This window comes from Aquarana catesbeiana, linkage group LG07 (genome assembly GCF_042186555.1).
Source record: "Aquarana catesbeiana isolate 2022-GZ linkage group LG07, ASM4218655v1, whole genome shotgun sequence".
Lineage (NCBI taxonomy): Eukaryota > Metazoa > Chordata > Amphibia > Anura > Ranidae > Aquarana > Aquarana catesbeiana.
In genome coordinates this window covers 35,849,684-35,875,435 of record NC_133330.1, presented here as the reverse complement: position 1 = coordinate 35,875,435, position 25,752 = coordinate 35,849,684, and the positions used below count along the sequence as shown (strand labels likewise).

The following is a 25,752-nucleotide window of genomic DNA, read 5'->3' as shown; positions in this document are numbered from 1 at the left end:
AGGAAGTTACAGGACACTGAAATTTTGGCAAGATCAACAGGTATTTTCTGTACTTGATAAAAAAATGTGTTTGAACGGAATAAAGACTAAAGCCTGGTTCACGCGATCTGAATATTGGCCGGTTTCTGTTAAACTGGCCAACCTTGGCTGATATTCGGCCGTGTGTACAGCAGCCTGTCTGAACGTCTGGCTTCTGTTGAATGGGCATGCTGGAAAAACAGCAGCCAATCTGCATTTTATCAGCACTCGCTGCCATTGGCTGGCAGTCCCCCTGTCAGAACACAATAGCCCAGCTGGGCGTTTGCTGTACTAACATCAGATAGTTAGTACAGCGGCTCCTCCCAAGCTCCTCCAACCTTCCATTTATTTTAATTTATTTTTTTCATTCAGCCCACTGGGTTGAAAAAAATAACTGTCTGTACCAGGCTTAATGCAGTCACCACATCTAAGAACTGGAACACTGTAATGTACTAATATTTTGTTCTTGGTTTTAGAGATATTAAAAAAAAAATAATAAAATATTAAATTGATGTAATTTTAATGCTTGGCAGTGTGAGCAAGCTATTAACCTGACTTGCCTTTCTTCCCCCTTCCTTTTTTTAATTTCTTTTCTCTTTTTTTTTTTTTTTTTTTTTTTTTCTTTTTCTCCACCATTTTCAGACCGAAGGATCCCAGTGGCCTCTTTGAATGGCTTTGCATGGAAACTCTGAAGTTGTGCTGTCCTCCAGGCACCTTCGGCATCAACTGTACACGTGCGTAGTTGCCCTCACAAGTGGATTGTATCCTAAAGAGTATAGATTTCCCTTAACTGGTAACGCTTTTCCTCCTTTTTACTGCAGCTTGCCCAGGGGGCACAGAGAAACCCTGCAGCGGACATGGCAAATGCGATGGCTCTGGGACACGGTCTGGCTCAGGAACCTGTGACTGTAACCCTTCCTATGGTGGCCCGCTCTGCCAGGACTGCGCTGTCGGTTATTACGAGCAATCCCGAAACGAGAGCCACCTGGTATGTTCGGGTATGTAAAGGGAAGATAAAGCGCGCTCACACCCAGCGTAATATTACCTGCTTATTTTTATTTTAAGCAAGCGTGTAGTTTTATACACATTTTCTTTCTTTTGTAATGGGCAAGTCTGAAAATGATATTTTTATCTCCCCCCCCCTTCTTTTTTTTTTTTTTTTTTTTCTCTCTTTATGGGTGAAAAAGAAAGCTAGGTGGAGATTTACTAAGATTGGAGCAGCTATTCATGGCAACCAATCGGCTTCTGTCTTTCATTTTTAAAGCACAACTAAAACAAGTTGAAGATGGAAGCTGATTGGTTATTATGCAAAGCTGCTCCAGTTTAGTAAATTCCCCCTCATAGTGTATAATTTGCACATGCGCAGTTTTTGCACATGCGCAGTTGGTAACTGGCTGTGACGCCGCAAGGCTTCACTGCTGGTTCCCTTTACCCAAGATGGGGGCAGCAGCACCCGAGAGCCGATTGAAAAATTGGCTCAGATGAAGACACTGCTGAATTCCTTGACAGGTGTATCCTAATGTTAAAAGTCAGCAGCTACAGTATTTGTAGCTGCTGACTTTTTTTTTAATTTTTTTTTTTTTCTGAAGGTGCTGGAGCTCCTCTTTTAAGCGTGGTTTTTTTTTTTTTAATTTACATACAAAGGTGAATGAGTCGGAACATTGACTTCTTTATCAGATGCCATGGATTCAGTGACGAACAATATACCTGAAAAGTAAATGACAGTAATTCCGCGCTTAGGAATATAGAAACAAGGAAAAGACTGCTGCCCCCCTATAAATGAAAATCACCGGGGTGAAATCCAAAATGTAAAAAATTATTATAAGCAGGGGAATTGGCGCTGTCCAACTATGTGTGCATAGGTGATGATTCATACAAGTGAAAAAAATGATTTATAAACACGTATATCGCAAATGTTTGTATCAAAAAATATTATTGTGCATGTAACAAAGTGTTTAGAAAAAGCTGAGGTATCTCGAGTGTAAATAGTCCACCTATTAGGTGTAATACGATAAAGTGCAACGTGCTCCTAAAATACATGCAAGAATCCCATATTCAATAATTATATGTGTATAGAGAATAATGCCTATATCTTGAAAAATGGCAGAAAAACAGAATCCAATATATAAACAATTATGGCAGTCAAAGCAAACAATTATTTAGGGAGAAAATGTGGAAATAAAAAATAGAAATCCCCAGCATGTGTGCATAAAAAATACAATTATGGCAATCAAAGCAAACAATTAATTAGGAAGAAAATGTGGAAATAAAAATAGAAATTCCCAGCATATGTGCATAAAAAATCCAAACAGGAAAAAAGGGGAAAAAAAATATTTTTTGTTAGTGTGTAAAAAAACAAGAATTTATGAAAAGTAAATGTCCACAAAAAAGTCCTAAAAATGCGTCCTTCTGGTGAAGAAAAGCGTAGTCCCAGCATTCAACTGTTAATATCCCGTCCTTCCCTGCACCCCCTCTCGTGTTTGCACTCACCGGACTGCCTAACCCCTGCAGGGGTAAAAGGCATATGCAGACAATCCTGCGATAGCGGAACCGGGAAGTGATCCTCCGTCCAAGGGTGCTTTATCCTGCTCTGGCGTAGTGGTGTCCCCAATGAAAGGCATCCATATGGAGTGGGAAAAGAAAACACTTCATAGCGTGAATCCGTAAAAACTGAAGTATATTATTGAAAATCCATGTCAAATATGGTAAAAAAGGTTATTAAAAACAGTCCATAAAACACTTGAGCTGACAATGCTCCGACAGTACTCCGATGACCGGCTCACAGCTGTTGGGCTGCGTGGTGTAGCGTGCGTTCCACCGCCCGACAGCTAGAACCGGAACTGACACAAGCTCAAACAGAGAGGTGCTGACGTGTGCGTATCACGAGGCCACGCCTTACGCGTTTCGTCATCAAGACGTCATCTGAGGTGCCTTGCTTATAATAATAATATACCTGAAAAGGTGTGCCTGTTTTTAGAAAGGCGATTTTGGAATGGTGGGTTCTACGAAAACCCATCTCTGGCCAAAGGCTTCTCACCTTCTGATTCACCTGCAATAAGGGGCTGCCCTCTTTGTCTCATTCCTGCACTGCTTCTGGGAGCGACGACTGATGATCCAGTGCTGCAGGTTGTCTGCACTGACCGGTCACCTCCATCATATTTTTGTGCTGTGTGGTCTTCTAAAGCCTAGGAGTACCTCGCTGCTGGATATCCATTAATAAGTGTCCACGTCACCCAGGTAGCAACGTTAACACCCGAAGAAGGGGCCTCCTGCTCTAAAGTGACCATGGATTTATATACGCCAAAGGGGCATTTAGCTTCGGTTATTTTTCAATGGATGATTACTTTGAGGGCGTTTTAATGATCAGAGTTCAGCATTAAAACCTATAAACATATAAATCCTTATTGTATGTGTATTGGTCTCAACTAGGAACACCATGCTTTGTGGATCTGGTGCTGAGCTGTGTTTTTCTCTTAAACAGAGTGCCACAAGGGATGCAGCAAATGTCTGGGCCCGGAGGAAGATCAGTGCAACTTGTGCAAGAAGGGCTGGATGCTGCATGAAAAAAAATGCATTGGTAAGTACTGAGAAAATGGGAGGTATCAAAGCCCAAATTAAAGGTTCACCTTTTGTTAAAATAAAAATGAATGCACATCTTTTTGCAGGTAAAAAAGCTGTTGGAACATCTTTACACCTAAATATGGGTGTAACATGTTCCAAAAGGTGAACTTCTCCTTAAGGCTGGGTTCACACATATGCAAATTGGATGTGGGTTTTCACACATGTCCGGATTGCAGAAGGGTCCTGTGTGTGTTTGGATTTGGTTCAGGTGCGAATTCAGGCAAAAATTCGTACCTAAACCGGTGAACAGACATGCATCGGGACCCTAGGCACAAACCCGCGGCCGCACATATGTGAACCCGGCCTTAAAGTGCCATTTTAATCACAACTTTGTTTCCTGACCTGGCCATTTTCTTACTCTGCAGCATCTGCCAAAACGCATTCCCAACCCCCCCCCCCCCCCCCTTTTTTTTTTTTTTTAGGTAGTCTGTACCCTATTAAAAAGCAAAAGAGATCTTTGACAATCCAAGAAAAAAACAAAGATAATAGATATCTCTCAAGAGGACATAAAACCCTCAGGCACTGTCTGAAAAACCAAGCCTAAATTTTATTAAACAAATAGGTAGAGCATCACACAAAAAAAAAAAAAAAAAAAAAATATATTATTATATATATATATATATATATATATATATATATATATATATATATATATATATATATATATATATATATATATATATATATATATATATATATATATATATATATATATATATATATATTATTTATTTATTTATTTTATAACAATTCATAGAAAAAAGGGCTATGGTGACTGGCACTGGCCCTAGCAATAAAATTGACAACGTTGTCGTTTAAAAACAAGGAGAGCCATAGCTATGCATACCACAAACTCCATTCACTACTCAAACACCGATGATTGAATCAAAAAGCAGTTGGGCTAGAGTGACATGGTTAGTGGATCGCTCTTCAGAGACATGGTGTAGCGGGTAGTTATGGATGGAGAGCAGTGGAAGTCCATAGGCCAATAAACCTGATTGGGGGAGAACAGGAGCTGGGCAGGGTGAATTCCAGGGAGACGCAGCACAGAGGACCGGCAGTGGCTGACAGTTCATTTAATTAAGCAAGTAAGCAAGTTAATGTAGCAGCGTCAAGCACAGCAGATTTAGCCCGCAGTATCTAGCAGATCATGCATGTGGAAAAGCAGATGGGTGGCAATAAAGGGCAGCAACAAGCAGGAGGAGGGGGAAGCTGGCTATTGAGTGATATGGGAAACATATGGTCATACAGAGGGGGGGTATATCTCTCACCACCCGAGCCGTAACCGACATCCGTATTCTGCCATGTTTGTCCCCATCAGGTGGCTTGGAGTCTAAGTCCGTGTAGAGCCGATTAGCTGCTTGAATTGCTGTATCCACCGGGCGCTGCGCTCGCCGTGCACAATAGAAAAGTCAGGTACAGGAGACGCCGGTCATCAGCTGTTCGGTCCCAGCTGATTATCCATCCACAGCGTTGCACATGGTTCCGGGATAGTGTGCTGACGCGTTTCACCAGCCAATTGTCGCTGGTTTCCTCAGAGGAAACCATCGATGTTTGAGTGGTGAATGGAGTGTGTTTGTGGTATGCATAGCCATGGCTCCCCTTGTTTTTAAACGACAGCGTTGTCAATTTTATTGCTAGGGCCAGTGCCAGTCACTCACCATAGCCCTTTTTTCTATGAATTGTTTATATATATATATATATATATATTTTAATATAATTTTTTTTTTTTGTGTGTGTGTGTGTGATGCTCCACCTATTTGTTTAATAAAATTTAGGCTTGGTTTTTCAGACAGTGCCTGAGGGTTTTATGTCCTCTTGAGAGATATCTATCCTCTTTGTTTTTTTTTTTTTTCTTGTATGCTCTAGGACAGGGGTCCTCAAACTTTTTAGACAGGGGGCCAGTTCACGGTCCCTCAGACTGTTGGGGGGCCGCACTATAGTTTAAAAAAAATATGAACTAATTCCTATGCACACATCTTATTTGTAGTGCAAAAAAAAAAATAAAGAACAATTGTAATCAATATAAACTTATCAGTATTTCACAGACTCCCCTCATTACAGAACCACTCCCAATCACATACTTCCCCCATCACAGATCCCCCCCATATCAGTTCCCCACCATAGCACAGAGTCCCCCACATCACAGATCCCCACCATAGCACAGAGTCCCCCACATCACAGATCCCCACCATAGCACAGAGTCCCCCACATCACAGATCCCCACCATAGCACAGACTCCCCCCTGTGTGTCACAGATCCCCACCATAGCACAGACTCCCCCCCTGTGTGTCACAGATCCCCACCATAGCACAGACTCCCCCCTGTGTGTCACAGTTCCCCACCATAGCACAGACTCCCCCCCCTGTGTGTCACAGATCCCCACCATAGCACAGACTCCCCCCTGTGTGTCACAGATCCCCACCATAGCACAGACTCCCCCCTGTGTGTCACAGATCCCCACCATAGCACAGACTCCCCCCTGTGTGTCACAGATCCCCACCATAGCACAGACTCCCCCCTGTGTGTCACAGATCCCCACCATAGCACAGACTCCCCCCTGTGTGTCACAGATCCCCACCATAGCACAGACTCCCCCCTGTGTGTCACAGATCCCCACCATAGCACAGACTCCCCCCTGTGTGTCACAGATCCCCACCATAGCACAGACTCCCCCCTGTGTGTCACAGATCCCCACCATAGCACAGACTCCCCCCTGTGTGTCACAGATCCCCACCATAACACAGACTCCCCCCTGTGTGTCACAGATCCCCACCATAGCACAGACTCCCCCCTGTGTGTCACAGATCCCCACCATAACACAGACTCCCCCCTGTGTGTCACAGATCCCCACCATAGCACAGACTCCCCCCTGTGTGTCACAGATCCCCACCATAACACAGACTCCCCCCTGTGTGTCACAGATCCCCACCATAGCACAGACTCCCCCCTGTGTGTCACAGATCCCCACCATAGCACAGACTCCCCCCTGTGTGTCACAGATCCCCACCATAGCACAGTCTCCCCCCTGTGTGTCACAGATCCCCACCATAGCACAGTCTCCCCCCTGTGTGTCACAGATCCCCACCATAGCACAGATCCCCACCATAGCACAGCCTCCCCCCTGTGTGTCACAGATCCCCACCATAGCACAGACTCCCCCCGCCGCCCTTACACTTACCTGTATCACGCAGGACACGAGGCATGGTAGGTCCGGACGGAGGGCGGGACTTTGGAAGTGAGGGGCAGGTTATTGGTTCCTGGGACCGCTCTGATGCCTAGTAACCAATCACCTGCTTCTTAGCACAGAAGGTCCTTTGCCCGGCCTGTCATGTTTCCCGTCCTGTGTGATGGAGGGAGCAGAGGGCAGGGGCAGTGCTGCAATTTTAAAGGGGCAGTCTGCGGGCCGGATCAAAAACGCTGGAGGGCCGGATTCGGCCCGCGGGCCGTAGTTTGAGGACCCCTGCTCTAGGACATCCCTGACTGGTATCCCGCATTTTTTATGTGGTTGATTGCCTGACATAAGCCAGCCTTTATAACTAGTTAACATTGGTGGTTGATCCGGGCCAACTTCATTTATTTTTTGATCTTTGACAATCCAGCCTCTTGCAGACCTCTTTCATATCTTTACTGTAAATGCATTTTAACTAAGGGATAGCGCTATACAAAAATAATGAATAGATGATCAAATCTGCTTTTTGGTCAGAACCATTCTGCTCTTCTATTTTGTGTTCTGCAATGACTTTCATATGTTATAGTTTGATTCAACCCCCCACCTCCCTTTCATGTTGCTATCCTATTTCTAACTTTCATTGCATGCACTGTTACAAAAACGGATATAATGAAATTAAAAACTTTATAAAGCTATTATAAGCTATAAATTTTATTATAAAATTATAATAAAAAGTATAACCGAAGGTGTGTGGTCCTTCATTTGGTCCTTCAAAAAGAAAAACATTTGAACTTTCCTCCTCCACAGATGTCGATGAATGTGGCACTTTGGATCGCTGTAAATCAAACCAGTATTGTCTGAATACAGATGGGTCCTATGAATGTCGAGGTCAGTATTGTTGCAGATCTGGAAGTCTTTACTGTAGCAGAGAAGGCAGATAGCAGTGGAGGGCGCTGTGAGATCCTTTTGTATGCAGTCTGTAGCCCTCCTTCCCATAGAGTGCAGCGACTTGTAAATTTTTCTGTCGGATTGGTTTTTACTGGACTAAACAGCGGAATAAGTGAAACTTGTCTAGAGAAATTAGATGAGGGCAATAAATTATTCTATTTCTCCCATTTTCTATCTGTAGCAGTTTGTTGTTTTTTTGTTTTTTTTTTTACTTTTTAAATTCTTAAAGTGATTGTAAAGTCTCTTGTTTGTAAAGTCTTGTTTTTTTCTATAAAAAACAACAATCACTTTAAGAATTTCACAAAAAAATAAATAAATAAATAAAATGTTATACTTGCCTGCTCTGTGTAGTGGTTTTACAGATGGCAGCCCAGATCATCCTCCTTCTTGGGTCCCTCTTCGGCACTCCTGGCCCCTCCCTCCTGTTGAGTGCCCCCACAGCAAGCAGCTTGCTATGGGGGCACCGAAGTCGAGCTGCAGCTGTGTGTGTGTCCATTCAGACACGGAGCCCTGGTTTGGTCTCTCTCCTTCTCCCGGTTGGCTAACTGAATTTGACAGCAGCGTGAGCCAATGGCGCTGCTGCTGTTACTAAACCAATCAGGAAGGAGAGTCACGGATGGCGGGGGCACTCGTGGACATTGCTGGAGAGAGTTGGGGCTCAGGTAGGTATTAGGGGGGGCTGCTGCACACAGGTTTTTTTTATCTTAATGCATAGAATGCACCTTCTGCCTTTACAACCACTTTAAGTATATTTACATGTACCTGTAGCAATTTTTAATCTTGGTACAAATGCATTAGCACATACCAGCCGCCCCCCCCCCCGCACTGCTATTTTTTCAGGGCACATTTCGCAGCACACTGCATATTTTTGAGTTCAAGTCCACTTTGTGGCCAATAATGACACGCTAGAGGGGGCCACAGCGGTCATTTGCTAGCTGAAGTTGGCGATTGCATATTCTTGTGCTTTCCTGTTTGTGTGACTGGCCTTACTTTCTTTCCCTGAAGTTTTCAGAGATTAAGGTCAAATTACAAACATCCCTGCAATAGGATTTTCATTTTTAGTGAGAGATGTTTAGAGTTCCCTTGCTCAGGGGGGTTGGATTGAAGGAAGGTGCTCCCACTTAGCAGTTAGATTAGAAGGGCTTGCTAAAGACTACATTTGTATTATCAGAACAGGACACCATCTGCAATAAAGTTTGCCAAAATTCTTGCGGTCAAAAGTATATACTGTTGGTGGGGGGATTTTTTTTCCTAATCTTGTCACTCTGTCATGTTACATTGCCTGTTAACCACCATTACATGACATTATTGATTATTTCTTTTTTTCTTCATGCTCCCCTTTTTTTAATTTATTTCTAGAGTGTGACAAATCCTGCATTGGCTGCATGGGAGCTGGTTCTTCTCGATGCAAGAAGTGTAACGCTGGGTACTACCGGGACGGGGCCCGATGTCTGGGTAAGTGCTGGGACCACTGCTACAGGCAGTCTGAACAAAGATATTAAAAAAAATGAATAAAAACCAAGCGCTGATGTGGATAGATATGTGTGATATAAATAAATTGTGCTTACAAATATATATATATATATATATATATACCAATATAGTTAGTGCTATGAAAAAAATCAGTAAATTAAAGCTGCTTTCAATATAGGGTGATCAGATAACCAAACAAATAGTACTAAGTATAAAATTGATGCGCTTTAAATAAATAGTGCACAATATGCTGCTGCGACTAAGCTTAAATCCAGGAATAAAAAATGCATACATGTGAATAAAATAAATAAATAATTATGGTGCTAATACATGTGTTAAAATTGCCAAAATAAATCTTCAAATTGGTGATGTGACGGTGAATATAAATAAAATAATAATGACACTCTGAGTACAATGTCCAGGCAGAGATAAATAGTGGGGGAAAGTAAAAATAATTAAACAGTTCCTTCCCTTAATCGAGATTGATTGACTCACTGGGTTAGATCGTTTGTATCAGGATATTTAGTTTTTCTTGCATCCCACTTTAGCCATGATACTGCTGGTGATTCGGCTCTCAGGATAAAGGTTTTATGCAAAGCAAGCAAAGAAAAAATAGATCATTGTGCAGTGAACTTACTAGATAGTACATAGACAAAACAGGGACAAGAGACACACTCACAAACTCCCGGTCTATTAGAAGCATTCAAATATGCAGATTGCAGTCAGCCGCTGTGGACGAGGTTTCCCATATAGAAACAGCTGCTGTTAACCTTCAGGTGTATTGCAGCACTGAACGTCCTAAGCTCCTCCCACGCGTTACATCACTGACACGTGACTTTTTCAAGGATCAATGCGTGGGAGGAGCTTAGGACGTTCAGTGCTGCAATACACCTGAAGGTTAACAGCAGCTGTTTCTCTATGGGAAACCTCGTCCACAGCGGCTGACTGCAATCTGCATATTTGAATGCTTCTAATAGACCGGGAGTTTGTGAGTGTGTCTCTTGTCCCTGTTTTGTCTATGTACTATCTAGACAGATTAAGTTTTCAAGGGACTGACGACTGGGATATTGCTAGAGTCTGGTGTACTCTTAAAGTGTGAACACCAGATGGCACTGTAGCACTGATGATGAAAGTAAATCTCATCTGTCACCAGATGGCGCTGCAGCACTAATAATCATTTAGGCCTGTCCTTGTCAACTGTGCAGCACTCGTGCTTTTATTAGAAAACATGATTTTGTTTTTGTTTATGCTTTATGTAGGGTTACACTCCCCTAGGCGTTACATTATGTAGATTAGCTTTGGGTGTCCTCTAAATGATTTTGAAGGCATTGCAGTGTGCACTCCTGTTTGATATCTTTTTTCCAATCCCTTATAAAAGGAGCAACTGATTGATTTAAATTCTTTGTGTAGATATCGTCAGTTTTTTTATTTTGGTATTAGACACCGTGGTCTTGAGCATTGGGATGGGGGGGGGGGGTCTAAATAAAATTGCAATCTAGATGTTGTCTGTTTGTGTGTTTCATCTGGTGATCTTGTGAATCCAAAAGCAGCATAGTTGGCACCTCTTCTTCCCTGTATATGACTGTGTGTTAGGAACAGAAGAGCTTAAAAGAGTAGATCACCGTCACCTGCCACCAGATGCAGCGTGTTGCTTGTCTTCGTCACCTGCCACCCATATGCAGCTTGTCACCAATTATGCTACTTCTGGCAGCCTCTCCCCAGTGGCGTCCGAGCGGGTAAACTGCCACATGCGGGCAGTGAGAGATGAGAGTGAGATGCTACTGTCTCTCTGCTTGCCCGCTGCTGCAGCTCTGTCAAGGGCAGCTGTCACGGCCCTGCTGTAGGGGTGGAACAGCGGTGATGCGGGCAGTGAGAGATGTCCTCTCTCTGCTGCCCGCCGCACTGCTGACAGACTGCACCAAATGCCGCGCGGGGACAGGGGGAGGCGGTCTGACCAATATCTGTATGTTTTTCTTACCGATAATTTGAAAAATGTGAATATTGGCCCCCGATAATCGACCGCTCCGCTAATCAGTCGACCCCTAAGATGCAGGTGTCATGCCTCTCAACTTTGCAATTCCTTAACCCCTTAGTGCCGGCTGCAAGCAAATATGCAGCCTCTCAGTGGGTGGGCCTTGTCGCCAAGCAGCCGCATATTTGCTTGAATTGGTGTAAATACAGCTGTGCCGAGAGTGCGCTCCCGGCACAGTTACCGGCAGCTAATATAAAGTTTTCTGATCACATGACAGCCAATCACGCTGGTCACATGATCATAATCCCTTCCTCGAGGGTAATTACTGAATCTGTGCCAGGTGACCGTTCTGAGTAGGATGACTAGCATGTAGAGTAGTGATGGCGAACTTTGGCACCCCAGATGTTTTGGAACTACATTTCCCATGATGCTCAACTACACTGCAGAGTACATGAGCATCATGGGAAATGTAGTTCCAAAACATCTGGGGTGCCAAGGTTCGCCTTCATTGATGTTGTAGAGTATGGAGCGATAATGATTACAGCTGTGGAGCGTTCACGTTTTCTGAAAAAAAAAAAAAATATTCATTATAAACTCATTCAAGGGGGTAGGGGTTGATGTGAGTGGCTCTGTGTATACTATGGCACCAAGTAATATGTCAGCACTGTATGGGAGAGAAGTAATACCCAGCAGTGCCATTTTCAGCCAGTTGTGCTTCACTATTAAATAAATTTGTTTAATGTACACTTCTCTCTTCCAGACGTCGATGAGTGTGACAGTGAGTTACCCAAGTGCAAAGGCTCACACGAGGAGTGCGTGAACACGGAGGGCAGCTACAACTGCGTGTGTGAGAAGGGTTACTCCAGAGTAGATGGCATGTGCAGAACTACCAATCAAGGTAGGAGTGTTTGATAGGAACATACCCACGCTCCCTTTAGCTCCGTGCAGCTTTTTAGCCTGTATAGCCTGAAAAAAGTAAGCAATGGGTCAGATCTGGCAATCGTTCTTGGTGACTGTGCCATGAGTTAATACCACAGTAGCAACACTCGCCGATACCTGCCGACAACTGTTTTGTTTATAATTCTGCTTTTAACAATGGTATAAAGCATTGGAAAGTTATTTACAATTTTTAAATGTATTTTTTTTTTTCCCATTTTTTGCATTTTGGATTGAGGGATGATTATAGTAAATTAAAGTGATTGTAAAGTCTTCTTTTTTTTTTTTTCACATAAAAATAACACGCGTTATACTTTTCAGCTCTGTTGCATTGGATTTGCACAGAGCAGTCTGTTCTCGGGTCCCTCTTCTGTGCTTCTGGCCCCTCCCTCCTGTTCAGTGCCCCCGCAGCAAGCAGCTTGCTATGGGGGTACCCGAGCTGAGTCACAGCTCCCTGTCTCCATTCAAACACGGATCCCCTGGCCCTGCCCCCTCTCTCCCCTGATTGGCTAGCTGACTTTGACAGCAACGGGAGCCAATGGTGCCGCTGCTGTGTCTCAGCCAATCGGGAAGGAGAATTTCAGACGGCTGAGACATTTATTGACATTGCTGAAACTAGATGGACCTCAGGTAGGTTTTAGGAGGGCTGAGGGGGGGCTGCTGCACACAGGGTTTTTTTTCTTCATGCATAGAATGCACGAAAAAAAAGTTATACTTGCCTCCTCCTGTGTAGTAGTTTTTGTACAGGGCAGCCTGGATCCTCTTCCTCTCGGTCCCTCTTCTGTGCTCCTGGCCCCTCCCTCCCTGTTGAGTGCCCCCACAGCAAGCAGCTTGCTGCGGCAGCACCCAAACCAAGCTGCAGCTCCTTGTGTCCATTCAGACATGGAGCTGCTGTTCGGCCCTGCCCCCGCTCCCTACTAATTGGCTAGCTGACTTTGACAGCTGCGGGAGTCCATAGCGCCGCCACTCTGTCTCAGCCAATTAGGGGGGAGAGTCCCGGACGGCCGAGGGACCCGTGGACATCGCTGGACAGAGATGGGGCTCAGGTAAGTATTGGGGGGGTGCTGGGGAGGCCGCTACACACAGGTTTTTATCTTATGCATAGAATGCATTAAGATAAAAACACCTCTGCCTTTACAACTCCTTTTTAAGGGGTTAAACAGGAACATTTTAAAGTTGTTCTAAAGGCAGGTTTGCATCTTAACGCAAGGCAGGTTGCATCTTAATGCATTTTTTGCATTAAGATAAAAGACCTTCAGTGTGCAGCAGCCTCCCTAATACTTACCCAAGTCCCATCTCGATCCAGAGATGATGTCTGAGAGACTCGGCTGTCTGGGACTCTCCCACCTGATTGGTTGAGACACCCAGCAAGCACCATTGGCTCTCGCTGCTGACAATCAGTTAGTGAGCCAATGGGGAGAGTGAGGGGGCGGGGCCAAGCCATGGCTCCGTGTCTGAATATGGACACAGAGTAGCGGCTCGGCTTGGGTGCCCCAATGGCAAGCTGCTTTCTGTGGGGGTACTAAGCAGGAGGGATGGGCCAAGAGCAGCAAAGAGGAACCCAAGAAGAGGAACATGCAAAATCATTACTCAAAGCAGGTAAGTATAACAGTTTATTAAAAAAAAAAAACAAGACTTTATCTGCAGATCAAAGTTCATCAAACAAATACAGATTTCCAAGCTCATACTTGCCAACCAGCCAGCGACCAACCATATTGACCTGTCTAACAAAGAACATTAAGAGCATTAAGAACAGGGGATTAGTTCACACATTTGCAAATACAAGTGTAAGCTGCAGGCCCCGCCAAGGCACCCTGTTTTCTGCAGTCCCTAATGTCTGAGTTTCCACGGTGGAAGCACATGCATTTATAATGGATAGGTAGGGGACAGGTGAGCCTGGAAGGAGCCCACCCCTTTAAGATTTAGGGGCACACTGAACACTCAGCACATAGCAAGGGGTGTCGGTGCATTGCCTGACCAATATATTCAAAGTACAAATATCCATTATAATGCATGTGCTTCCATTGTGGAGACTCTCAGAAATTAAGGACTGCAGAAAACAGGGTGCCTTGGCGGGGCCTGCAGTTTACGCATGTATTTGAAAATGTGTGCAACTAAACCCCTGTTCAAAACGCACTTTGTTAGACAGGTCAATACGGTTGGTCGCTGGCTGGTTGGTAAGTTTGAGCTTGGAAATCTTTGTATTTGTTTGACTTACGCCGCCCTTCCAGTGCTCCTTGCTACAAAGACCAGTTTTATAGGTGGGGACAGTGGACGCTTTTTTGTAGATCAAAGTTCATCCCTTTTTGATCTGATCTGTAGATGAATAAATGGAAAGATGCGAAATGAAATGTGTTTTTTTTTTTTTTTTTTTTTATCTTTTCTGTTTTAGCGGCGGGGCTCTTTCTTTCTTCTCTTTCTTCTCTTTCTTCTCTTTCTTCTCTTTTTCCTCTTTTTCCTCTTTTTCCTCTTTTTCCTCTTTTTCCTCTTTTTCCTCTTTCTTCTCTTTTTCCTCTTTCTTCTCTTTTTCCTCTTTCTTCTCTTTTTCCTCTTTCTTCTCTTTTTTCCTCTTTCTTCTTCTCTTTTTTCCTCTTTCTTCTTCTCTTTTTTCCTCTTTCTTCTTCTCTTTTTTCCTCTTTCTTCTTCTCTTTTTTCCTCTTTCTTCTTCTCTTTTTTCCTCTTTCTTCTTCTCTTTTTCCTCTTTCTCCTCTTTCTCCTCCTTTCTTTCTTCTTTTTCACCGCTCCAATTGTTGGAACTTTGTTTACACTTCAGCTGTCAAAGGGGAACTCCACTGGGCCAAACGCCCAGCTTCTATCGGACCGGCTATCATACCCAAGGGCCCATGTCTGATCACTTGTCTGTCAACTGACCCCTCACACAGAAGATTTATAACAATTAGATAAATTGGTCAGATCAGGTGACTCTAAAGTCATATATGTAGGTTACCTTGGCATTGTCCAATATCAATCGTTTTTTCTTTTGTGTTCTTTGTGCAGACGATTCTGAGAAAGGCCTGTTTGATGACATCACAGATGACGAGGTGGTGGTCCTGCAGCAGATGTTCTTTGGAGTTGTGATCTGTGCTCTGGCCACACTGGCAGCCAAGGGAGACATGGTCTTTACCGCCATCTTCATCGGGGCAGTGGCCGCCATGGCCGGATACTGGTTCTCGGAGAAAAGCGATCGAGTCTTGGATGGCTTCCTGAAAGGCAGATAGCTCCTCAGCGATGGGGATACAGACGTGCGATGGAGGGAATGGTGTACAGTGCTTCTCCTCTGCTTTACAAGTGGGCACCAAAGAGTTTGTATCGCCCCTGCTTTGAAGCAGAGAATCCTTATCAAGTCTTTAAACCAGGCTGATCTTAGGATAAGCAACACCCAAATTACGTCCCTCTTTTAGTAATAAAAGACCCCTCCAAGTACAGATCGAAGCATTATCATCCTGGAAGTCCGCAACTAGCGGATGAAAATAGAAGGCGAATATTATTTCTAAGCCTGAGAAGTTATATGGTTAAGCAAATATGAACCTTTTGTATGGCCACCTTTACCTGCAAAGGCCTTGGCTAGCCTTTCCTGGCTAATAAGGAGCTTTTACATGGAGCCTGACAGCTCGGCATAGGAGTTGGGTGCTTCCTCAAAGCACGACCTGGCCAAGCTGTCCAGAAACTTATGATTTAGCACATTGTGTACCTATGACCATGCTGAGCAACTCTTTTTGAAAAGGATTATTCTTTTATGGTGTGTGGGGTCCTTACATATGCCTGTGTGGTTTTTGCGGTTATCTGTTGGGCAAAAAAGTCTATTAACTATGTTTGTTTGCCCTTCTTACAGCCTGTGCTATGGACAGTCCAGCAATGCTGCTATAGATTTTAAAAAAAAAAATGGATTTGAATAACACAGACTGGAGTTACTTGGTGGCACGAAGAATGTGAACTTGAAGCCGTGACTCTACAAAGCTTGTAGATTTTGAACACTGAGCTATTTGTGAAGCCATTTGACATACCGCTTTTCAAAGGAAAGGGTATAAGCTATGCTCTTTTTTTTTTTTTTTTTTTTTTTTTTTTTTTTTTTCAGAATGTGACCTATTTAGTCTTTCATTGGATTGTGTTTATCTGAACATAGGGGCAAAGTGTCTAGAGAGTCAAAAAATGTCTTCTACTTTTCACAAATTCTGGGCAACTTAAAACAGTGGGGCTACGTCTGCACTGCTAGGGTTAATTGCTCATTTTGGTCTAGGGAAGGAAAAAAGAGAAAAATTAACTTTTTCAATCCTCTGGTCCTCCCCGCAGCTAAACCAGTCCTTGTAGCTTCTTCACCCCCACGCTCCAGTGGTATAGGGTCCTGAAGTCATCAAGTCCAAAGCCCTGCATTGGACATGATGATGCCGAGGGACAGTCCCACTGCTGGGTGAGCAGAGAATCGGGTAAGTAAAACAGTTTTTCTTCTCTCCCCTAGGCAACACAAGCAATTTAACTTAGTTGCCTGGACTAGAGCTTTAATAGAGTGAGGAAGAGGTAGAACCCCTATCTGGTTTTGATTGCCATCTGTGTCCTTGCTGGGGAATTTCACTCTTCATTCTTTCCTGTTTTTTTTTTTTCCATCCTGGTGCCAGTTGTCTTCAGTACAAACAATGGGGAAATCCAATTTGTTTGTCATAGGAACAAGAAGCGAGGGGAAAAATTTCCCATGGGATGCAGACTGGGAATAAAAATCGGGGTTTAAAGCCAAACTGAATTCTCTTAAGTATAAGGCCCCTTTCACACGGGGTGGATCCGTTTTGACAGACTCCGCTTGCTCGGCGGGGATCGCTCCACTGATTCCCGCTAAGCAGGCAGATGACGGGTCCATCTCTGCTCACTGTGCAGGAACTGACCTGTCAGAGTCCTGCTCTCCTTTATGGGGAGATCAGATGAAAACAGACCGCCTGCTCGTTTTCATCCGATCTGCCAGACTGATGGTAAATGGGACCACCATCCCTCTGGATTTGGGGGACTGGATCGGAACGCATATTGGCAGATGTCAGTGGACATGTGTCTGCTGACATCCGCCGCTCCATAGGGGTGAATGGATGGTCCGATCAGGTCTGCCTGAAAAACTGACAGGGGGACCTGAGTGAACAGCCCGTGTGAAAGGGGCCTTACAAAATCCAGTGTCAGGCTGCATATACAGTAATGTTTTTTTATTTGCAGCATGGGTTATGAAAAAATCTGTTTTGGCAGCACTTAACTGAGTCTCGCACTCCAGAAGCTTCATCTAATCACTGCTCCGATCCATAGAGCCGCTCAAGGAAGCAGAGCAATGTTGATTTGAGCAGTACTCGGTGGGACGTGTTGACTCGCAGGAGACCAAGGTGTGTGCGAGGTGCTTTCTGACTCTCCTATGTACTGGCAGGACAAATTTTCTAACCCCTACTATGGCACTTGGCGGCTGATGATGATTACAATTAAAAAAAAAAAGTCCTATCACTGTTGATGCAGCCTGCGGGCATTACAGTAAAAATTAGGAGGGTCAGTTGGGCTTTACTATTCATCACTAAACATTTAAGTTTTGACTTTAAAGATCCACCATTGCAAAAAAAAAAAGACATCTGTCTAACTTTGTGGTCTTATATTTAGTATACAAAAACCTGTTTTATTTCACATGCCTTTAGTTACTGTCTTCAAATTTACATGCAGACCAAGCTGTTTAGCAAGTGACAGCAGATAGAACAAACTTTACTTTAACATGACCACTGGGTGCTTATCAAGATGACCTTTTTAATTGCATGGTTTGATTGTTCTTTATTATTGGTAGTTGGAGTGCGGGCAATTTACAATGCACTTTTAATAATATACATTCGTACCACTCCCTGCCCTCCAAGGAGCTTACAATCTAAGGTCCCTATGTCACCTACACATATACTAGAGCAGGGGTCTCCAAACTGCGGCCCTGCAGTTGTTCAGGAACTACAATGCTCATCATACCAAGTCATGTCTGAATGTCAGAGTTTTACAGTGCCTCATAGGATGTGTAGTTCCACAACAGCTGAAGGGCCGTAGTTTGGAGATCCCTGTACTAGAGTTTTGAAAGGATGGGAGCACCACACTACCTTGCTACCTTGTACAGTCCCAAAGATTGTATTTTGTAACCTCAGACATGTTTCGAAGGCTCGGAACTCCCCCTTTCATCAGGGCTTAACAGATCATGAAGTGTCTGCATTGATATTTTATCACCTGGATTTATCAGTCCAGACACCTGCATGATCTGTTTTTTTAGCCCTGATGAAGAGTTAAGTGCTGAGCCGAAACATGTTCAATGTTACAAAATAAAATCTTTCAAAATAACTGCACAAACTAGCATGGTGCTCCCATTCTTTCAACACTTTTGTAAATGCTGAGGGTCCAGCAGGACTCTATTAGTGCTGGTGAGCAGCCTCTAGTACTGCACACCACCCATCACATTATAAAATAACGGCCTCTAGGACTGTACACTGCCCATTGCATAACGGCCTGTAGGACTGTACACTGCCCATTGCATAATGGCCTCTAGGACTGTACACTGCACATCACACTATATAATATGTCGGTCTCTAGGACTGTACGCCACCTATCACATTATAACATATCAGCCTCTAGGACTGTACACTGCCCATCACATAACATATCGGCCCCTGGGACTATACTCTGCCAATCTCGTTATGACCTATCACATTAGAACACCTCACCATAGGGATTAGCACTCGTACAGCACGAAAAGACTACACCTGTAGTTGTGCCAGTTATCCTACAAAGTCTTTGAAAAGTGGGAGGAAACGCATACAAACTCCATGCAGGTGGCGTCCTGGTTGGAATTGGAACAGCGGACCCCAGTGATGCAAGGCAGAAGTGCTAACCACTAAGCCCCTCTGCTGTTACATGCAGCTTGACCTGTATGTAAAATCTGATCAAAATTTTAAAAAAAGGCATGTGAGAAAATAAAATGCAAAAACCTAAAAAAAAATGTCATTGCAGGTGACCACATACAGTTATGAGAATGCAATCATTTTCGTTATTGTGGTTCTTTAGGATTAGAGCTGTGGTTGATCTACTACTATTGGTCTGGGATTTATTTTGATTACTTTTAGAGTGAAGGAAAATTCCGCCCAGCTTGTTGAAGCTCTGCCTGTGGGTATGAAAACTGGAGGAAGGGTGGACTAGGGCTATGCCCATAGCAGCCAGTTTGATTTTAGGATTCATCCCTTAACCTGCTCTAAGAGATTGAATCATGGACTTCTACGTTGCTGTGGGCAAAATGTATTTTATGAATCACCTTGACTTTTCCCATTTTTGTTTTTTTTTTTTTTTGCTGCAAGGGGAACAAACTCGAGCCATGTGACGTTGGCACTAGCATGAAACCGAAGGACCTGTCTGTTTATTTTACATCTTTGGGGGAATATAACTGAAGGCGCGGGATCACACAGAGGTAGCCTGCAACATCCAAATGTAGCAGAAGGACAGGAGAGATCTCACTGTTAAAATATTAAAGCCAACCTCCAGCCTTCCCTTCAGTCTTGCACGGTTGTACAGACTCCTCTCCTGGACTGAAGTTGCTTACTCTGATTTTACTGCACACTGAGCTTCTCGCAGTGTGCATTTAGATGCTGCAGCAAGTCAGGTAGAACCTGCCTCATTTCCTGGCAGGATAAGGCCCAGCATCATCTAGCCCAGGGGTCTCCAAACTTTCTAAATGAAGGGCCAGTCCTTCAGACTTAAAGATAAATTTGGCTCCCCCCCCTCCAAAATTTTAAAGTCAGCAGCTACAAATACTGTGGCTGCTGACTAGTACTATTAGGACACTTTCCTGTCCAGGCATCCAGCGGTGTCCTCACCTGAGCTGATTCTTCAATCTGCTCTCGGGTGCTGGTGCCGCCATCTCGGCTAAGGGAAGGCCGGTTTCCTATTGTGCATGAGCAAATCCCGCTGCTCTCTGTGAATGGGCTGGCTGCAGGGGGAAGGGGCGAACTTCCGACTTCGCCGTTGCGACAAGTGGAGCTTCTCCTTTTTGGTAAAGCTCCGCTTTTTAAAGGAGGCTGAAATTTGGCAATTGGAAGTAGATAAGATCCCGACAGCAGTGGGAATAAACAATGCCCCATCTTTCAGATGAGTGGAAGGCATTGTGCCTCTTCATTGGTGTCAGTGGGAGAAACTGTGCCCCATTGTTGGTGGGAGGGGATTGTGCCCCATTTTTGGTGTCAGTGGGAGGGGATTGTGTCCCATTGTTAGTATCAGTGGATGAAAATAGTGCCCCAAAAGGCCGGGTAAAAGCAAAAAAAGTTTTGGAGACGGCAGATCTAGCCCTGTCTCTGGCCCACCCCTTTCATTGCACTTTGGTTCTTTCAATCATGGAGGGTCTGTGTTGTGTGGGCTTTACCTTGGACATGCAGAGTCTGCCTAGGAACGCCCACTTCTCCAGACTGACATCCACCCCCTCAAGACATTTTGATATTTGCATAACTCCTTCCAAGAGTCAGCCTACTGCTTACATCAATACTGAGGGCTCTTGAGAGGAGTAGTGAGGCCGGGTGCTGAGCTGTTTTCAGGACGCTATGTACTGCACCTTGCCAGCCCCTCCCACCAGCCAGGATCTGCCTGCATTGCATAGAGAAGCACCAAGAACCAGTGATGTCACTTGGTCTAAAAATAATGTATCTAATGAAAACGGGTTTATTGGAAAATTTCATTGGCATACGAATGGTGGTGGGAGGAACTAAGGAATGTAAAACTGGCTGTACATTATACAATGTTCTGTATTCAATTTCCTTTAGATTTTCCTTCAACTATGTAGTGCAAGGGCCTCCTGATTACATACAAATTAACAGTGTTTAGGTTTGACCTCATATTCTATGGTTTTGATAAATCTAAAAGTAAATTTGTATAATGTATGGCCAGTCTTCACAGATTAAACTTATGCCCTCTAGGCTTTAACTATAACTTAAATATGCCTTTATGGGGGGGACTGACTCTTTAAAATACATTATTGGAGTCACTTTGCAGTTCAGAGGATCGAGTTTCAGAATGTAAAGTCTTGTCTACCACTTTGTCCTTGTAGTGACAGCGTTTTCCTTTTAGAAAGGCCCTGCATTTTCATCAATCACTGGGAACCATAGAGGGCTCCATGTTGTCTGAGATAGGTGCAAGTGTGTGTGTACATGGACCTCCTTACCGCATTCATCTGAAGCGGTCAGTTCAGTCCTCCTAGAACCGGGGTCTCCAAACTTCCTAAACAAAGGGCCAGTCTGCTGTCCTTTTGGACCTTAGAGGGGTTGGACCATGACAAGTGGGTACTGAAAATGTCTTGCCTTGGTTTGAGTAAACGGTGCCCCATTGTTGGTGTCAGTGGGAGGAAATGTGCCCCATCACTACTGTCATTGGAAGGGATTGTGCCCAGTCATTGGTGTCAGTAGGAAGAATAATGACCTATTATTGGGAGGAATTGTGCTCAGTCATTGGTGTCAGTGGGAGGAATTGTGCCCAGTCATTGGGAGGAATAGTGCCCAATCATTTGTGTCAGTGAGAGGAAATATTGCCTCATTGTTGGTGTCAGTGGGAGGAATAATGCCCAGTCATTGGTGTCAGTAGGAAGAATAATGACCTATCATTGGGAGGAATTGTGCCCAATCATTGGTATCAATGGGAGGAATAGTGCCCAATCATTGGTGTCAGTGAGAGGAAATATTGCCCCATTGTTGGAGTCAATGGATGAAATGGTGCCCCATGGCCCAGGATAAAGGCAAACAAAGGGCCCCTGTGCAACAGTTTGGAGACCACTGTCCTAAACAATGCTTGTGGTTTCCCTTTTTGTCTTCCATCCTTTTTGCTCATCACCTTTTATAAAAGACTTACAAAAGAGGGACTACAACAGAATGGAAAGACACATTATTGTGGGTTTTTGTTTTGCATATTAATACCATATAAAGGCAAAATCCAGAGCTTTGAAACTGCAGTATGCAGTATTTTTTAATTTTTTTGTGGCAGCACGCACATTTCTTGAAGCGAGACTCCCGTGTGCACATACACTAAACAGATACGTTTATTAGGGTGTCAAGTGTTCTCTAGGATAACGAGGAAGAGCCTGGAACGGTCGTTGAATGTTGTTGCACTATTATGTATTTTTCTGGTATATGCAATAGTTTTGTGTGTTTTGTTTGTGTTTTTTTTTTTTTTTTTGTTTTTTTTTATTTTATTTAGTATGTCGTGTTTTTGTTTTTTTCTTTTGTGTGAACAATGGTCACTGAAGCCTCCATCTAGTACCTGTGGTTGGGGGTCCATTTATAAAGCGGGGGTGAAGCCTAGACCCCCCCATTACTTCTAATGAATGGGGGATAAATATGTGCCAGGAGGGTGCAAGGAAAGAATTTCTCAATTCCCCCATCAATACAGTCAGTGTTTAATGGGGCAATCCCTCCTGCAGCGCTATTGTGTTCTGCCAGTGCAGAGTGGGGTCTGTCCACGTCTGCTTCACATAAACTGAACGGGCACAGACCTGTCCATCTGCTCACTCTGCGGAAGGCAGGAGTTGGTGTGAAAGGGCACTAAGATCGTAATTCCACTTTTGTTGAAGGAGGAAAAAAACAAATGCCCTGCACTTTGTACATTTTAGGGTTTTACCAAACTTCGTAGCATATTGCTATGCATTTTTGCTCGAACTAGTTATGTCCTATGTAGGCTGAATTTGAATGGGAGGTTTTGATTCATTATAATCACCTGGTGCACTCAGTGTTCTAGTGAGAGAAGCTACAGGTTCTATATCCCTTTAGAAGTATCAAACCCCTGGGGAGTATCTTATGAAAACTGAAATTCCTATTGCAGGGGGTGCCTAATATCAGTGAGCCAACCCTCTCCAGGAAATGACATTTCTGAGAGGATCTGTACACCAACAGTATACAGAACGCCTCCAGGTTGCCATATTGCATTTATCAGAATTGTACTGCGGCTGCAGATTGGAAAAAGAGGCAATTAACATTAAAATACATCATGGCTTGTGTTTTTAATATTTGTATTGTTTTTTTTGTTTTTTTTTTTTTATTTGCTTTATTTTTCCTACAAAAGCAGAGTTACCCTTTGAAGTTCTACAACCACAAACTAAATAGGTTTTTTGGGAGGAAATCCCTCACAGCTCCTGTGGACTGTCCGTAAAAGGGCTCGAAAGACAATGAGCTTGTGCATGTTCTAAGCCTGTTTTATTTGACTTGGTTACCTTTTTAGAACTGTTTTGTCTCTTATTTATTCATCTCAGGATAATAAACATATTTAAGCCTTTTAAACATTTGTGATTTGTCTTATTAATTCATAGTTAATTGAGTGGAGAATTTCCCCTTGTTACAGTTTTGGGATTCCAGCCCCTTTTTTTGTTTTGGTGATAATGGTCACCAAGGTGGAGTGAAGCTATCCAACCAACCGGGGACACATAAAAGGTAATAAAAACGTGACAAAGGTTTAATCATTTCCTGTCTCTGTTTAACAAGGGCCTGAAAAGCCAATACGCTGCTTGAAATAAAGAAGGAAGAATGTCCAAAGCTGACAGAACACTAGTAGGTTTTTGTACAAACATTTTTATGAAAATTGTTAGTATGTTTAATGGCTTGATGAATGTCAGTCGAAAGTGCCGCAAAGTTTTTTTTTTTTTTTTTTTTTTTTTTTTTTTGTTTGCTTTTAACATTCGATTTTGGAATTCATGTACTGCTGATTTTCTGATATTTTTTTCTTTCTTTCTTTCTTTCTTTCTTTCTTTCTTTCTTTCTTTCTTTCTTTCTTTCTTTCTTTCTTTCTTTCTTTCTTTCTTTCTTTCTCTCTTTCTCTCTTTCTCTCTTTCTCTCTTTCTCTCTTTCTTTCTTCTTTCTCTCTTTCTCTCTTTCTTTATTTTCTTTCTTTCTTTCTTTCTCTCTTTCTTTATTCTCTTTCTCTTTCTTTCTTTCTTTCTTTCTTTCTTTCTTTCTCTTTCTTTCTTTCTTTCTTTCTTTCTTTCTTTCTTCGGGTGGGATTCATTATTGGGACACCAGTGGCCCACGGCTGCATATTGTGTGTTGACACAGCCACTTGTAGTCTCCATTGAAAGGAGACTACAAGGAGCACTTCTGCTTCCCCACACCACAGCAACACTGCCTAACCTTAGACTCCCCTCATGCACCCCCACCATGTTTCCAGGTTCCCCACCAGACCTGGGCCTGGCATGGTGGGTGATGCTGGGTAGAAGAGAGGGACATTTCCCCTTTTACTAAGGCCATACACGAATATGAGATTCTAACCATTAACTACTTGCCACCCAAGCCAATTCTGACACTATTCTCCTACATGTACAAATCATAATTTTTTGCTAGAAAATTACTCAGAACCCCCCAAACATATACAGTATCTGACAAAAGTGAGTACACCCGTCACATTTTTGTAAATATTTTATTATATCTTTTCATGTGACAACACTGAAGAAATTACACTTTGCTACAATGTAAAGTAGTGAGTGTACAGCTTGTATAACAGTGTAAATTTGTTGACCCCTCAAAATAACTCAACACATAGCCATTAATGTCTAAACCGCTGGCAACAAAAGTGAGTACACCCCTAAGTGAAAATGTTCAAATTGGGCCCAAAGTGTCAATATTTTGTGTGGCCATCATTATTTTCCAGCACTGCCTTAACCCTTTTGGGCATGGAGTTCACGAGAGCTTCACAGGTTGCCACTGGAGTCCTCTTCCACTCCTCCATGACGACATCACAGAGCTGGTGGATGTTAGAGAACTTGCGCTCCTCCACCTTCCGTTTGAGGATGCCCCACAGATGCTCAATAGGGTTTAGGTCTGGAGACATGCTTGGCCAGTCCATCACCTTTACCCTCAGCTTCTTTAGCAAGGCAGTGGTTGTCTTGGAGGTGTGTTTGGGGTCGTTATCATGTTGGAATACTGCCCTGCAGCCCAGCCTCCGAAGGGAGGGGATCATGCTTTACTTCAATATGTCACAGTACATGTTGGCATTCATGGTTCCCTCAATGATCTGTAGCTCCCCAGTGCCGGCAGCACTCATGCAGCCCCAGACCATGACACTCCCACCACCATGCTTGACTATAGGCAAGACACACTTGTCTTTGTACTCCTCACCTGGTTGCTGCGACACAAGCTTGACACCATCTGAACCAAATAAGTTTATCTTGGTCTCATCAGACCACAGCACATGGTTCCAGTAATCCATGTCCTTAGTCTGCTTTTCTTCAGCAAAGTATTTGTGGGCTTTCTTGTGCATCATCTTCAGAAGAGTCTTCCTTCTGGGATGACAGCCATGCAGACCAATTTTGATGCAGTGTGCGGCATATGATCTGAGCACTGACAGGCTGACCCCCCCACCCCTTCAACCTCTGCAGCAATGCTGGCAGCACTCATACATCTATTTCCCAAAGACAACCTCTGGATATGACAAGGAGCACGTCCACTCAACTTCTTTGATGGACCATGGCGAGGCCTGTTCTGAGTGGAACCTGTCCTGTTAAACCACTGTATAGTCTTGGCCACCATGCTGTTGCTCGGTTTAAGGGTCTTGGCAATCTTCTTATAGCCTAGGCCATCTTTATGTAGACCAGTGGTTCTCAGGACCCACCAACAGGCCA

The 25,752-nt window shown here is 43.6% G+C and overlaps 1 protein-coding gene across 1 annotated transcript in view; it reads left to right on the top strand.

Moving 5' to 3' along the window:
• The window catches only part of CRELD1 (cysteine rich with EGF like domains 1), a 50,390-nt gene extending 26,968 nt beyond the window's left edge, over nucleotides 1-23,422 (top strand). Inside the window, exons 5-11 of the mRNA XM_073591964.1 lie at nucleotides 661-752; nucleotides 840-1,016; nucleotides 3,500-3,595; nucleotides 7,619-7,699; nucleotides 9,119-9,214; nucleotides 11,965-12,102; nucleotides 15,138-23,422. Of these exons, the coding sequence (XP_073448065.1) occupies nucleotides 661-752; nucleotides 840-1,016; nucleotides 3,500-3,595; nucleotides 7,619-7,699; nucleotides 9,119-9,214; nucleotides 11,965-12,102; nucleotides 15,138-15,358 (901 nt within the window). The 3' untranslated portion in view covers nucleotides 15,359-23,422. The remainder of the gene's footprint in view (nucleotides 1-660; nucleotides 753-839; nucleotides 1,017-3,499; nucleotides 3,596-7,618; nucleotides 7,700-9,118; nucleotides 9,215-11,964; nucleotides 12,103-15,137) is intronic.
• The last annotated feature ends 2,330 nt before the right edge of the window (nucleotides 23,423-25,752 follow it).